The sequence below is a fragment of the Telmatherina bonti genome, assembly GCF_933228915.1.
Source record: "Telmatherina bonti genome assembly, chromosome: 10".
Classification (NCBI taxonomy): Eukaryota; Metazoa; Chordata; class Actinopteri; order Atheriniformes; family Telmatherinidae; genus Telmatherina; species Telmatherina bonti.
The window spans coordinates 32,030,012-32,046,232 of NC_136628.1; the positions used below are offsets into that span (position 1 = coordinate 32,030,012).

General features: G+C 39.9%; 1 protein-coding gene across 1 annotated transcript; it reads right to left on the reverse strand.

The window, feature by feature from the left end:
• Positions 1-646: 646 nt before the first annotated feature.
• wscd1b (WSC domain containing 1b) lies at positions 647-15,991 on the reverse strand (the record flags this gene model as incomplete). The annotated part of the gene is made up of 8 exons (XM_079247201.1): positions 647-999; positions 3,022-3,222; positions 3,303-3,467; positions 3,951-4,137; positions 4,673-4,794; positions 6,751-6,935; positions 8,492-8,606; positions 15,601-15,991. The coding sequence occupies 8 exons, from the start codon at positions 15,989-15,991 to the stop codon at positions 647-649; spliced, it is 1,719 nt and encodes a 572-aa protein (XP_079103327.1).
• Between the last annotated feature and the right edge of the window lie 230 nt (positions 15,992-16,221).

Genomic DNA, 16,221 nt, shown 5'->3' on the forward strand with positions numbered 1-16,221 from the left:
ACTTTGAGCTCATAAATCACATAACTGGTCAAACTGAAAGCATTTAATGAAATAAACCTCTGATAGAAATTCATACAGTTTAGAGGAGTTTTCTTCTGAGTTCACACAGTTAAACACACAGCAGACAGTCTGAGGCTTTTATCTATCGTCACAAACCTGTACCAGCCAGTGGATGACGCCTTGGTTTTCATGGACAAATGCTAAAAATGCAACTTGTATACTAAAGCAAACTCATGAAGAGCCAGAGAAGGTTTATCCTATATTTACACACTTGTATTTGTGCATTCTGGCACTCTGCTTGATAATCCCAACACAGCAGGCTAACAAATCATGTCAAATCCGCTGAGTATTTGCCATTTTTGCTGCTTTCCATGAAGTGGTCGAGGCCCCGAGGCTTACACTGTTCACTGCTGGATTCCTGACGAATTGTGATGTTTTTCTAGTGGTTTTTTTTTTTTTTTTTTTTTCCTGTTTTTCCCAACTGCACAGCCATTCAGTGCGCCTGGCTGGCAAACAAGTCCAATGGGTCCTTTTTTATATCAGCCAGCCTGTGCACTTTCCCTGCTGAGGATTGGCTGTAAAACTTCTCTTCAAAGCACTGCTGACAGACATTTGAAAAGACTACATGTGTGACATCTTCAGATCATCATCTGGGGAGGTATTCCTGTGGAAGCCCACTAAAGTTCCTGCTCTGCAATGCCTGGTCAACAGTCTGAATAAAGGAGTCAATCAGCTGTCTCATGGCAGGAGTGAATGGGTCAAAGAGGGACCGCTGGCTTCCTGAGCGCTTGAAATGGCCGTCTTGGTTGCTTTGTGCACAAAGCAGCCTCTCTTCTGTGATTGTGGCATTTAGAAAGGATGTGATGAGACGGATCTGTGGGAGGAGATCTCGCTGCAGCTCCTCGTAATGCACCACCAGGAGACGGCGTCCAAACTTCAGCCAGCTCAGAGCGTGAGATGCCCACCATGGGGCATAGCTGGAGACAAAGTCTGGCCATTCTGCAAGTGAAGGAGGCACAGATGATTTAGTTGGGCACGTGTAAGATTATAATTCATATCAAGCATAATCCGATGAGTGCTTTAAAGGTTAAGTCTAAATTCAGACTCAATTTTCCTAATTCGAGCAAATTTCAGTAAATAGCCTTTTTTTAAAATTTATTTTTATTTTTTTTATTGGGGTAAGATTTGTTTTTATTTAAACCTGCGACAGGACAGGTTGCTGTGGTTCCACTCATAACACCCATTGGCCACTTTATAATGTCCACCTGTTTCATTTCAAGCCAACACAAATGACTCTTCAGCCAGTCACGTGGTCAGAATGCAGTACATTTTAGTCATCTAGGCATGGTTAAGACAACATGCTGAAGTTGGAACTGACCTGAATGAAGAAGAACTGGAATTAAAGTGACTTTAAAGATGCATCAGACCTTAATACTCTGCTCTCCAGACTTGTTCATATGCATTTCTGGACTTCTCTAAGCACTTTTCCATCTGGGAAGCTGCGTGACGTTGCAGCAGAGTTTTGCTTCACGCTAGAAAACACACTGGTTTTCTTTTTAACATGCAATGTTGCTGATTCAGCAATAAACAAGGATGTCAAGAGAGCAAGTGACAAAATAAGTCAATGTAAGATTGTCTTTCATTGGCTGAAGAGAGCTAACAGGTCAGGTAGGATGCAAGATAGGGGATCAGTAAGGGGGGGGGGGTGGAAAAAGTTCTGTGGCATTGAGTGAGTATTTCAGTAATTGCTCATCTACTGGAATTTTCACAAAACCATCTCTATGGTTTACAGTGAGTGGTCTGGAAAAGTAAAAATATCCAGTGAGCATCAATTTTTAAGATCAAAATGTTTTGAAGTCGGAGGTACGAGGTGAATGGGGAGACCGGTTGGAGGTGATAGAAAGGCAACAGTATTTTGCTGGTTCCAACCAATATACACAATACGTCATGTAGCAGATGGGCTACAGCAGCAGAAAACCACAATGAATGCCACTCCTGTAAGCTAAGAACTGGAAACTGAGGCTGGATTATACAAAGTAGAAAAACACTTCCTGGTCCGAGTCTCTCTTTATGCTGCAACATTCAGATTGGAGGGTGAGGATTTGGTGGAAACTTGAAAGCATGGATCCTTCCTGCCTTTTATCAATGGTTCAGGCTGCTTGTGGTGGAATGGTGTGGGGGATATTTTCTTGGCACACTTTGGGCTCCTTAGTGCCAATGTGACATGGTTTAACTACCACAGCCTACATGAGTATCACTGCTGACCATAGCCAGTCCTTAAGAACAGGACTATACAACTCTTTCCACAAGGGTCAAAGTCCTGCAGGTTATCAATGTATCCCGGCTGCAACACATCTGACTCAAATGAGTCATTGTGCAAACATTCATAGGCTGTTGGAGCCATGTAATTTGAATCAGGTGTGTTGTAGGGACACTTAAAATCTGCAGCCCTTGTGGAACTGGGTTGGATAGTCATTCTTTATTACCAGTGCACCATCTTCTGATGGAGACTTCTAATAAGATAAAGCACCATGTCACAAAAATCAGATCATCTCCATTTGCGTTCTTAAACATGATGATGAGCTCATTGCACTCCAACAAGCCTCCAGTGTCACCAGATCTCAATCCAGTAGAGCAGCTTTTGGATGTGGTAGAACAGGAGTTTCTCGTCAGCAAGGTGGACCTGATAGTAAAGTGGCCAGTGAGTGTAAGGAACACAGGACAGTTACCAGTGGTGCAATGATCTTCAGTTTGTATCCTTTTGCATTGTCTGGAGAAATCCTTGGAATAAATCTTTGGGTGAAAAGTGGTCCAAAGCAATTTTCTACTTTATTTAGAAACTTTTCAGTGATGTCAGTACCACATCGATTCATCCCTGCACCCTTATAGTCACGAAGTGAAGGCAAAAGGAAAATCTTAAAACTGGTGCAAATATCTTAAACTGATGCAAGCTTCTCTTTTCTATCATTGAAATTGTGACTTTATTTTGCACTAACATCAAACAAAATGGAAGAGCCTTGCCTTTACTATTCCACTGTGCATCTGTGGCGTGTCCCAAGTGTCCAGCACACTTTCGGTTAAATTCAGCCATTAAGGATCGATAGGGGTTTCTAATCAGCAGGATGGCAGAATCGAACATCTCAATCTCTTTTTGGCCACTTTCATGGGTCTTTACACAAATGCTGCGGCCGCTCTTCCAATAGTCCTTTTCGCCTTTGAACCCTGATGAAGAAATTAACAGCTGAAAGTCATCTGATCTCAAGTATTTCAAGCATTTGCTGAAATGCTCACTTCCTCCTTACCTCTGTTGTACAAAGTGCCATCAAAATAGAAGCTGCCAGTGTAGAAGCCGGTCACGAGCTCAATCAGGTGACGAACCCAGGTGTTTCCTGCACCGGGGAAACTAGAAAGCGCCACCAGGGAGGTGGATCTCTGAGGCAGAAACATCCTTTCTTTGCACCTGGAGTCTGGAAGAAAATGTTTGTTTTTTTTTTCCTCTTGCCAGCTGTGTCTACACTAGAGCAGAATCTATCAGGAGGCAAGGATGCAGAAAGCCACAAAAATTGAGACATTTTCAGGACAAATGACACAAAGGCTCATGTGACACAAATTACAGCGCGATTGCAAGAGCGATGAAATGGATCAGAGTTGAGATTTCAGGAAATTTGTGATGAAGACAGTTTCCAAATGTAATTTCCTCCTCTGTCGCTCACCTAATAGCTCACCCCTAAGAAAACAACACATCATGCAGAGGTATAGGCAACCTTTTTTCCACCTGGCTGTTCTTACAGGGCATTTCATGGGTTGATATCAAGGTATGAGATTTTCCTGTTGTGTGAGCTGTAAAAATATTCCGGACATGGCAGAAAGGGATGACAGGAATATCTGGCTATTTTTATTCGATCGCATCTTCCAACCAAACTGTTGCATCTGCATAAGAAAAACCTCACCAAGCACAGGCGTGTGATACACCTGGAAGTGGTCATCTTCCGTTGGGGTGGTGGGGAAGGAGGTGGTGTGATTCACAGCAGCACTCTCAACACACTGCTGGTTGTCTGACTGCTGGTTGATGCTGAAAAGAGACGACGTCCATGTACAAAAACAGTCGGGCCTCTTGAGTACAGCCAGTGGGAGCTCCTGCCGACCACAAGCACAAACATTCAGTTTTTCTCTGATTTTCATCAGACCTCTATCCCAGCTAAGGGTCATGCATCGGCTCAGTTCAGCAGGACGGTCTGCGTCACATCCCCATTTCTCACTTTGTGTTTGTTCATTATCATTTCACACTTTCCAGCCACAGGAGGTCACAGTGTTCAGTGTCAAAGCTTAGAAGGCTGCAGTTATGCATCCACACACGCTACATTAGGATTAATCACATTGCTCTCCACACTAGTTAATCTGCAACACTTCTACCAGACTTTTCTCAGTTTCTGGAGGAGCAGCAGCCAGGAAGATCTTGTGCAAGATTCAGAGAATATTCTCATTAGAGCCACATAAAAGCTTAAATATTCAGTAAAATCCAAGGAGCTCTGCGCTCCCATGTGACCTCGTAGGAGTGGAGACAGCTCCGCGAACTGGTCTCCTCTGCTTGAGGTGAGAACAGGCCCATAGGCTGCGGAGTGCAATAGATTAATGTTACATTTTATGCAATTTTTAGAGCAGCAATTCAAACCTTATCGGTGCAGGTCTCGATGCAGGACTGTGTGGTTAGATTTGGCTGGAAGGAGTAGATGGGAAAGGTGCCAATGCTGTTCTTTGTCAGCTTGAAGCAGCCGCGGTAGTGAATGTTTCTGACTGGAAAGAGAAAAGCGCACAAGGTTAAAGAACAAGGGTAAATGCTAGATTTTCAGAGACATCTAAATCTGAAGTATGTCTGCAGTAATTATTTCTCGTACTTGACTGAATTCTGGTACGCTCTGTAATGCATTCACAACTCTGCTGCTAATCTCCAGAGAGGATGAAGCTTCCAATAATGAATATTAATATTGTTTATGATTATGAACTCCTTACATAATGCATTCGCCCTTGCCAACATCAGGAAGGAGGTGCATTTTATGCATCTGAAATACTTTTTTATTAGAGCAAACAAAGTATGTAGTACAATGAAGTACACAGGACTAAATACTTTATTTGCGTAGGGCTATTTTCAGCCTCAAATAAATTCATCATTGGTGTTTTGGTGCAGACCAACTTTGCAGCTAGTTTTTTTTTTTTTTTTTTTTCTTCAAGAAAGTCAAATGTATTTTAAATGGTATTCCTTTGCTAATAATTTGAATAATGATGATTTCCAGTGAAATCAAAGAAAAGTGAAGTAACACTGAATATAAACAAATAAAACAAGGAAGCAGATAAATATGAAGTCTACATCTTATAGGTTAGCAATTACACACACATGCAGACCTGCTGAGATGTGTTCCGGTTCATGGAATTAGTGTAATATTTATGGTTAATTTGTCAGATCTTTAGTTGTTTTCTCTATTAATTCTCTGTGAATTTATCTGCATAATCTGCACACAATACTTTTCAGCTCACAGTAGTGCCATCACTTTATATGTAAATTAAGTTAAGCAGAAAATGTATGCATGCAGGCACTGCAGATGTAAAGCCTCAGGCTAACTCTGGTACAATGCATCAAATGAAAGCATTTATGTTCCAAACTGTGCGAATAAATAAAGTTTGTGTGCTGTTGTGTATTAGAATACTTGAAATATTTATATTTTTTTACATTTTGGGGGCCATTGGGTATTCTCGTTGCAGACGGATGGCCCAGATCTGATCTGATCAGTTCAATTCACCAGTTTCTGTGTGGACACTCTGAAGACATGATTTGTGAGGTTTGCAGACTCATCCTAATGTCTAACAGAGGCGAGTGGCCATGTTGTAGTTTTTAGTTTTATGTTAAATGTCCACTGAAACCTTTTCATTTTGTGCTCGACAAACTCTTCATGCTACACAAACACTAGTTTACCGAAGTCGTTCACATTTATTGTGCCCAGGAGACAGAACAGAGCTAGCAGAGCATGCTAACACTAGCTAGCACTAACCAGCACCCGTGCTAACATGCAGGGCTTCCTTTTTGTGTTCAATCTGCTAATTACAAGACAACAAATACAATAACTACGACAACTCGGCTGTTAACTCTGCATTTGTCATAAGCATTTGTCAAAGACAAGTAATGTTACTTTAGTAGGAAGTATTTGCACTGAAACTACGAGGCCCTAAAACCAGCTGCTTTACCATCGGTTATATACATTTGCTTTATGTGGGTAATACTGACAATAATTACATTCATTTCTATAAAAACATCTGCAGCTAATGCTTCAGTGAATGCAGTATAACAAATGAGGAGGCTCACCGGGAGCTACTTACGTCACAGTGTAGTATTAACAATGAGAGACTTGCCTGCATGGGAGATAGACTATTTAGGGGTTAAGCCTGGAGTAAAAGCTTGTAGTGTGCAACCCCCTGCTGCTCATCATTTATGTAATGTGAATTCACTATGACTCTAAAACTATCCTTCACCAAAGAAAAATCCAGCTTTGTGTGAACAATACAGCAATCAAATGAGACCAAAAGGAGGTTGTTGTTTTAGGACCTTGATTTACATCTGGGCGAGTTACCTTTGGAGAATTTCAGAAATGAGAAATCATGTATGTGAGACTGAGAATCAGTGTCTGTGCAAACAGGGTGGCACGTGCACAGTCTAATTAGCAAACCGAACTCAATCTTCCTCGAGGAAAGTTGACTCACATTTTCTGTGACCTGGCAGCTGTTCCTCCACTTTGTAAATGGAGAGACGGCCAACACCGCCGCAAGGAGACCCCCTTTCACCTCGGCACACAAGACTACAGTCCTCTTCTGGAGCCTGTTGGCTGCTGATCCGGTTCCCACAATGGCACTCAGCTCCGTACTCCAGACCTGCAAACTGGTACCCACTAACAAACACACACACACACACACATGCAGATAGACATACAGTTGTACTCAGATGTATTCATGTATTTTCTTTCATTAAAGAAAAGGCTGAATTTACAACAGTCACTCTGGAGACTTAAAAAAGGAACAATATCTAAACATTTGCAAAAATATAATTCAGTAATATAAGACACTGTTTTTTTCATTTAATTGAGTTGAAGAAAGAAAAAATAAAAACCCAAACAGGTCCTGGACAAATTAGAGCATTTTTCTGTTGAACAGTGGGATAAAATACCTGTCAACAGGTGCAGAAGTCTGACTGAGAGGAACAGAAAACACCTGACTGGAGCGGAAACATTAAAGGATTGTTCAACAAAATATTAGTTTATGAGTGATGTAATAAATTATCTTGTTTTTTAAAAAGGAATATTTCTCTTGAACCAGAATTAGAAAATAATGTAATGATTTTCATAAATTTTTTATTTATTACTTTAGTCAATTTCAGCTTATTTTACAGGCACCTGTTTTTTTTTGCCTTCTTTAATGAAAGGGTATGAATACATATGAGCACAACTGTACATTTTTTGCCTTAGCTGTATCTTCAAACTGTTACCTTACGGCGAAGCCATCCCACAGGACATGAGGTAGGATTTCAAACTTTTCACTCAACTCAAACTTCCTGGCTTAATTTCATCGTTTACCCCTTTGATGTTTGTCAGCGCTTCTCCGTCTACACTCATCTGACTGTGTAACGTCCTCCTCTGGCTGAACTGCAGTCACCTCTGATCTGTACTTTACATATCCAGGCAGATGTGACTCATCTTCCTCCCTCTCCTTTCATCCTGCCTCCTTGGGAAAGACAGAGACCTCATCAAAACTGACCTTTTCATGTACGTCCTTTGAAGCTTCCCCATAAATTGCCTTGACTTTTTACTTTTGCTCATCGCAGTAATTGGCCCGCTCAGGTAACGAGCGTGGCAGCTTTCCATGTGGATGGGTGGAGGGCGAGGATGTGTGAGCGCTCGGAAATGTAAGCGCAGACTCGGAGTGTGACTGCATCCATCAGTCCTCTGCTGCTGTTTCAGTGAGGGCTACACTGGTGCTTTACTAAGATATAAAAAGGAATAATTCAAGCGGGTCATTCCCTGAGTTTGCTTTGAAACGTTCCACCTGCCACTTCATGTTTCCTTGCAGGCTTGTTAGAAAGTCAAAATCAATGCTGCATATTCAGCACACACGCGGCCCGATTGGTGAGTTTCAGAGCATGGATACAGAAAAAGCACATTTCTATCTACTGATTTATTCACCGACTGCTATGCTTCCCTCATTAAGCTTTCCACCACATACACACTCGGCCTTCCTTCTTTCTTCTGAGACTGATCAAGCCTTCTGTCCTGGCCCGTTCTTCACTCTCCCCTCACCCACTCCCTTCATCTTTTACTGTCACCCAGCCACCTGGCTCTCCACTAGCTCCAAACACTGAAGCCATTCATGGAGGAGGCCGAGATCCAGAGCATTTACTCACACAGCAGGCTCTCTGTTGTCCCTTCACAGGAAACGGCCACGGACACATTACCTTTCTGAGCAGGTGTCCTGACACAGAGAGCTGGTCATTTTACGCAGGTCATAAAGCACGGTTCCTCCCAGGGCTCCATCACTGGCGTTGTGCATGAAGCACCCCATGTAGGTTCCTGAACGTGTCAACGAGAAAAATAAGATTAAAGCTTATTCAGGATGAAAAGTTCCCTGTCAAGACACTCTGTGTGCTTTTTTTTTTTTTTTTTTTTTTTTACAAAGCATCTAAAGGAAACTAAATTGATTTGTTATCCATGGAAAAAAAAGAAACTGACAGTAATGCAAGTACTTATTGCTTTCAATACAAAGTCTCTGTTCACATGAAGAATGTTTTTTTTTTTTTTTTTTTACTTCCTTTGGCAACACAAACTCAGTATTTTGGGGTTTCTCAGACAAAAAAAAGCAATTTGAAGCTTTTGCCTTGAAATGGTTCCTCTGAAAAAGAGTAAATGTAATTTATTCAGTTATTGATCAAATGAAATCAGATATATTGGGTTAAAAAAATCTTTTGAGCTCTGATAACATAAATTATACCAGCTGCCAAGTTTTGTTTAATTATTGTGATAAAAACCCATTTTTTCTGAAGTTTAACAGTAACAAAAAGCAGACTGACACACAGAGAGGTGTCTGGTGTGTCACCAGGACTTATTGACACAATGTATTACCTGGCTCTTTATTCTAGCCCTAAACATCACAATGAATAACTAAACTTAGCCCTTATCCTAAACAAATCATAACATTTAACCCCTAAAAGTCAGTCTTCAGCCTTAGGAATCTTGTTTTCACTCTTGGGACAAAAATAGCTGTCCCCATATTCACAGGAAATCCTCATAAGTCCAGTCCAACAACTGCAAACGGAGTGGCTTGTATCAACTCTGGTGGCTTCTGATTGACATAATAAACTCATTCTTATCTTAGTCTTAACCATTACAACTAAATATCAAACCCGAACAGCTAAGCCTGTCTACTAAACTAACATTGACCCAAAACCCAAGTTTCAATCTTTTAAAAATTATTTTGTCCTCTGTTGTCCTCACAGAAACAGGAAGTCCCCACAGATGGCTTGTGTCAGCCTTTTGTCCCTAACAAGTAGGAAAAACTAGTAATGCAGTACATTCACTAAAATATCATTTTGGTGACATACCAACTAAATCCTGACACTTTTAAACATTTATTTACCCTCAAATAATCCCTTTGAACTCATGGAACCTCATCTTTTCTTCACATTTAAATAAGGTCCCTCTGAAATGGTGTTAAGTCTCATGGTTTCCATCATAAACACAAATTAAACACAATTATCAGTAAATAATCTTTACAGATTCTCTGGTATGAAATGGTCAAACCAGACTTGAAAAGTCTTAAAACTGATTCTGGACACATCAGTCCCAAAGATGTTCTCACATTATCACTATTAATAGTAATGTTACACTGCATTTTATTTTGAGCCATAATACCAAACTAATAAGTTATAAAAGATTTAATATCTAATTATTCACATTGTTTTTAACCCACATACTTTTATTAAAATAGAAATCATCCATGCAGAAGGAAAAGCAGAATATGTGCTGACAAGATCAAGGCGCCATGTAAAAATGTCATCCAAATTCAGTCTTTGATGTTATCCTTTTCTTTGCCACATTGCTACATCGTCCTTATTCAGCTGACACATAAAAGCCTTTTTTACAAATGCAACTTTCTGTGTGGAGGGTAGCATATGTATTTCTTTTGTCTGCAGACTTCATTTGCATCTTTCTCCAGGTCTGAGGCTGCTATATTTTTAGGTTATAATGAAAAATGCCTTTACTCTTACAAAAACTATCTATTGTGAAGGGATTGATGCATCGTGTGTGTGTGTGTGTGTGTGTGTGTGTGTGTGTGTGTGTGTGTGTGTGTGTGTGTGTGTGTGTGTGTGTGTGTGTGTGTGTGTGTGTGTGTGTGGACTGCATGCTGATAATTCCCTAGTTTTTGGCTTTTAGACTCAATACACACTTCATAGATTAGTTCTGTATTTATGGATGATTTACAGGTTTCAAGGACATTGAAGATTTGGCTTTCTTTGTGAAGTTTACCACCAGCACAGAACAGATTGATGCCAACTGCTCAAAAGGGGATTTTAAAAGGGTTGGAGGAGACACATGCAACTGGTCCTAAGATGTGGCAGCAAGGTGCGCAGACGGGATGCAAGCAATAGACCGTGAAATCTCTGGCAGCCAACCATCACCATATCGAATTTGTGATTCAATCAGTCTGTGATGTCCTCTGTAGGCCATCCAGCCTGTTGTGCTGGGGTGAGGCTGAGTCACCAGCCGCTGCCTCGGGAGACTAATGCTGGAGAACACCAGCAGTTGCTGCTTGAAAGCACTAAGAGGCAGCGGCTGCCAAAGTCAGTGGAAAAAGTATCTCAAGAGGTATCACCCAAGGTGAAGCCCCTTTCGTCCTTCAGCCTGCCGACAGGGTAGGTCATTGCTTTAATCAAAGTGAAGGAGCGGCCCTAGGCAGCTGAGGCTGAGGGTTAATGGAGGGAAGACGCCTGAATTCCCAGACATGATAGAAATGACTGCACTTAGGCCTGACATGAGGTGACTTTTTTAAACACCAAGACAGATGGCTGTGCTGGAGCTGATTCTCCCCTGCAGGATTGGATGGAGGAGACTAATGACATGATGGCCAAGCATGAGGACATGTGCCAAACACAGAAATTGTGTATGACCAAAGCGGGCTGGTTTGTGGTGAGCACATTTACACGACCCTAGAAAAATATCCCAACATGCTATTGCCTTAATAAGACCAAAACCATGCGTACAAACGTACTGGAGCAATCAAAACTGAATTTGTTTGAAGCTCTTAAAATGTACACCGACCGCTGAGATGCGGAGTACCATGAGTTTGAAGTTAGAAGAGTAGCCTGCTGCTTCTAACTTTCTGTGGGATATCATATAAATAGAGCTGAAGTCAATGCATAGATGTCTTTATCTGACTTGACTTTTGTCAGATTGTGCTGGATTTCTAAAAAAAAAACAAAAAAACATTTTTTCCATTAGGGTAATACAGGGGTGCCCAAGTCTGGTCCTTGAGATCTACCATCTTGCTGTTTTTAGGTGCAACCCTTCTCCAACACACCTGAATCAAATAAATGGCTTGTTAGCAGGCCTCTGCAGAGCTGAATGACAGGCAGAAGAGGGATTAAGCTATTTGACTCAGCTGTGCTGGACAGGGGTTGCGTCTAAAGGTTGCAGGATGGTAGATCTCGAGGTCTGGACTTGGGCACCCCTGGAGTAAAGCAACAGTCTGGAAATGTTAGTTTACCATGAGTTCACATATTATCTGAGTGGGCTGCTTTTCAAATATAATTTGACATCTTTTACTGCCTGACAAAAGAAACAAAGAAATATTCACGGCAGCTTTACTGGGATTTCCAACAAGATTAATGTACTCTTACGCTTTACTGATTTAACTTGAAGGATGTACACCTCGGCTCATTTGAGACTAGTTTAGCATATACATGCAAGTTACCTTCAACCAGGTTAAAAGGGTTATTTAGTCCAGTTTTGAGAACTTTCATTTCAAAGGAGTTTGGTTGGAGTGACATGTTTACATGCAAAAAAAAAGCAGGATTTTGGTCTGATCTGATCCTCTACTAATTTCATGTAAATGCGCTGAGTGAGAACAGACATCAGAAGCCCTACAAAGACTGTCTGAAAGCTTACAAGGTTGAATTAAGAGTCTGGGGGAATGATCTCAACAGGATTTTAGAGAAAACTGTTCCCACTCTTAATGTAACTAGAGTAAGCTCTACCTCAGTGCATGTTTTGTGCAGCCAAATCAAATAAATCACTACCTTTGCAATATAATCTTGATGGAAAATGCCACCACAGAGATTGTGGCTCTTACTTTGCTACTCCTGTCAAATTTCTCAGTGCTGACACATCTGCACACCTCTGGGTTTAATAATACTCTTGAAATGTATTTTACATTCCAAGGAATGTGTGAGTCATCCCTGCAAGGCTAAAAGTTTCCACCAGCAGACAGTGTGTGCAGTTCTCATTTTTATTCTGAAATGTTTGAATAGGTAGGGAACATGAGACTGTGATTATTTGAACCTAAAGGAAATATGCGAACCTTTCTGTGTAATTTTACCATGACATGCTCCGTATGAGATTAGCCTCTGAACAAAGATGAATAAAAAGAATGAATAAGGAGAACTCATTTTGATATTTTTTTTAGGCTTTTGGCAGCTTGAGTATGACTTATGTCATCATGTTCCAGTCAATAAAATATGAGTAACTGTGGTACAAATACACCAAAGAGAAATGTTCAACCTCACAAGATGCAGTATAAAACCGCTGGATCATCATATATTTGTTTTCTTATTGTAAGTCAACACATGTAGAGTCATAAGTGTTGTTTCAAAGACACTGAAGGTATTTCTTAGTACTCAATAAACCTCTAATATGGATATCAAATTGTCCCTTTTGTGGAATTTTTATTTTTTTCTTAGCATGCACAGCTAAACTAACACAAACATAAGCTAGTTTAAACATGGTTGTGGAAAAATAGTTAAAACATTTTGGTAAATGTTTATTTCTGTTTTTCAAGTTTATCATCTGGATCACTGTTTTCTTTTGGTACACAGTTTAAACATTTTTAAATGTTTAAACATTTTTAAATGTTTAAACTGATCTTTTTTTTTTTTAGACTTTGAAACCTAATGGAAAAAAATCTACTGTCAAATGTTTTGGGCTCTCATCCAGGGGCTTCAGCTGTGAGATTTGGATAATGAGATTGTGTTGGATGGATGAGAGCTGTTAAATGACAGCAAAACTTGGCTGAATGCCTTATAATAGCCTTGATTTAGCATATCTTACCATTTCTTTGTGACTCACTGAATATTAAATAAGAGTGCTTCTGTAACCATTTGATGCCCTGCTACAAATGACATGTAACACCAAGACCGCTATTTTCATTAGCTATTTGCTTTTTAAATTTTGATAGGTTTTTCACTTCGTCAACTATTTTCCTTTAGTTTTTAAACTCTTAAAGTAATTTCTGCAAATAAAATATTTTCTTTGACATGAACACACAGAACAAACACAGAAACAATCAGTTTTGAAGTGGGATCTTTGCATATTTTCCCCACTTTTGATTTTGGCACAAATGTATTGAGAGGATTCATACGGCACAATTTGCATGTGTATGACATCACACAGCTAGCGGTGCTAGCTTAGCCTCATAATTACAACAATAAGAAAAAAACTAGCCTTGCTCCAAAACAAGTATTGCTTCAGTTCAGCCATTGACATGTCCAAGCCATTAGTTTATTCAATACAAATATGAAAGCATAAACCAGATAAGGTCTTATGATTTGTACTATTTTTGACATGAAACAGTGAGCTTTGCTGGTTGTTTTCATCTTTCTTTTCATGCTAAGCTATGCTAAAGGTTTGGACCTATATTGCTCCTGAAAGGTTTCAAAAATAGCATCATTTAGTGTGTATTTAAAGGAGAGAACTGATTTATAAACATACTTAACATAAGGTGTTGGCTGACTCTATTTTTAAGGACCAGTTTTACTTCCGCTTCTATCTCTGCTAAGCTAACCACCTGCTTGCTAGCTATGAAGTATTTCTACACCAGAAGTATTATGTATTTTCATTCATTATTATTCAAACAATGAAAAAAAATTAATGTCTTTAATTTAAAGGCTTAAATTAACATTTGTTTACTTTATTTTTAATGACTATAATAGGTTTACTGATGCTTCCTTCTGCATTAAGCTAAGCTAACTACCAGCATGTTAGCCATGAATCTATTTTATTATTTTTATTCAAATAATTAAACAGCTGACATAAAACATTTGACTTCTTCAATATACAATTGTTTTAGTATCAGCTGACAGAGAGTACTGGGTGTATTGTTCAGGGATAGCCTCACAAAATACAATGCAAAGAAAAAGCTCTTTTACTAAAACCTTCAACCAGATACTTCACTAGCAAGTGGCAACAGAGACCTGAGTAATTTCATTCTGTGTCCTGAGTAATACTTTAAAACTAGAAGCTTTGCCAAATGGCTCTTACTGAAATGGATGTAATTTTTGCCTCTGACATTTTTCACCAGTATTACCCTATTTAGTGACTAAGCTGTCATGTAGTGTCTGTTTAAAAAAAGGATTAAGAGCTCTTGTAGGATGCTTTTTAAGAATGAGCTGGAAGAACAAATGTTCCACTAGAGGTAATTGTGTTGTATTTATCATTTCAACAAACAGACAAAAGCACTGACAGGGACCATTAAACAGAGTAAATCTCAAGGGATATATTAAAGTATTTAAGTGATCGTAGAGGATACTTGACAAATAGCAAAAGTAAAAGATGATTTTTATTTTTTTTTTTTTAAAATTCATTCTGTAAATTGTGTAAAATCTTCTGCAGCTCTCACTTTTTCTCCTCTGGTTGTGAAAAAAAAACTGGTGAGCTCATTCTCTCATACAGATCTCAGACATTAACTTTCATGAATGTATAATGAAGCTTCTTTACATGCTCTAATATCATGATAATCTGCTCATAAATACAGAATCAAAACCTTTCTATGAGAGATGTCATCCCTTGGCAGAGAGTGTAAAAAGAAAAAAACATCAAACATTAGTAAACCTGTTTAAGTTTTTTTTTTTTTTTTTTAATATTTTATTGACCAGGACATATTTTTCTACAACTTCACCATATCAGTCTTTTTCTACCCTCTGCTGTTTTGTTTCAGTTAACTGGAGCAAAAGCGTTTTCACACACTTTGTAATATCTTTAAATTCACAACTTAATTGAATATGCTCCTTTTTATGTTTCAAAAATTGTTCAATTTGCTTTCCCATAGTACTGGGGAGCCAGTTAAAAGCATTTTTCATAGCTGATTTTCACTCTCATGACATTTACACTCCACTGGTGCACTAATTAATGTAAATAGGGCTAGCAGTGGCCAGTGGTCATGTTTATGTAGCTTCTATTCCTACATCTTAGCTTGTCACAAGGAAAGCAGCGATGCTTGGGAAGTTAAAAACCAGTGTTTTCATTAAATACCACATTTAAAAAGATGTGGGTGTCAATAAATGATTTTTTTTTTTACCTTTGTGTTTGCTATTCTTGCGCAGAGAGACTCTCTGTTCCGAACTCTCTGGCAGTAGATTGTGAAACCAGCGGCGATGTAAGTGCTGGACCCCCAGGCTTCGGGAAGCCGGCCAGTATCGGCCTGTCTTGGCTCCCCCTCCGGGCCCAGCCTGAGCAGCAGCCCATCTGGAACGTGCCCTCATGCCCAGGCCTCCTGTCCTGAGGGCAGTTGGAGGTGCTGGAAGAGACAGCAAGGGTGGCAAGCTGGCAAGGTTTGGCTGAGCCACTCTGACGCTGGAGCGCTGCAGGAGCAGGATGCTGCCTGCCATCAGATAGGCGATGCCCAGGCAAAGCAGCAGCATCTGAGTCCTCTTCAGGAGGCAATGCAATTTGCAGACAGATGCCACCATACCTGCACACTTTACTGTCTCTTGTCTCAGTAAAAGGCTGTTTCATGAACTAGAAAAGTGAGAGAGTCTATACAAATTTTGCAAGGACTTGTGGCATCTGGCGTGGGTGTGCATATTCGACCATTGTTGCCACACAGACCAGAAGTGGAACAATGGATGTATCACAAGCGGGGGTGTTAATCTCCAAAGCTGTGGACAGTAACTCCAGGAACATCCTTGAGGTAAATCTG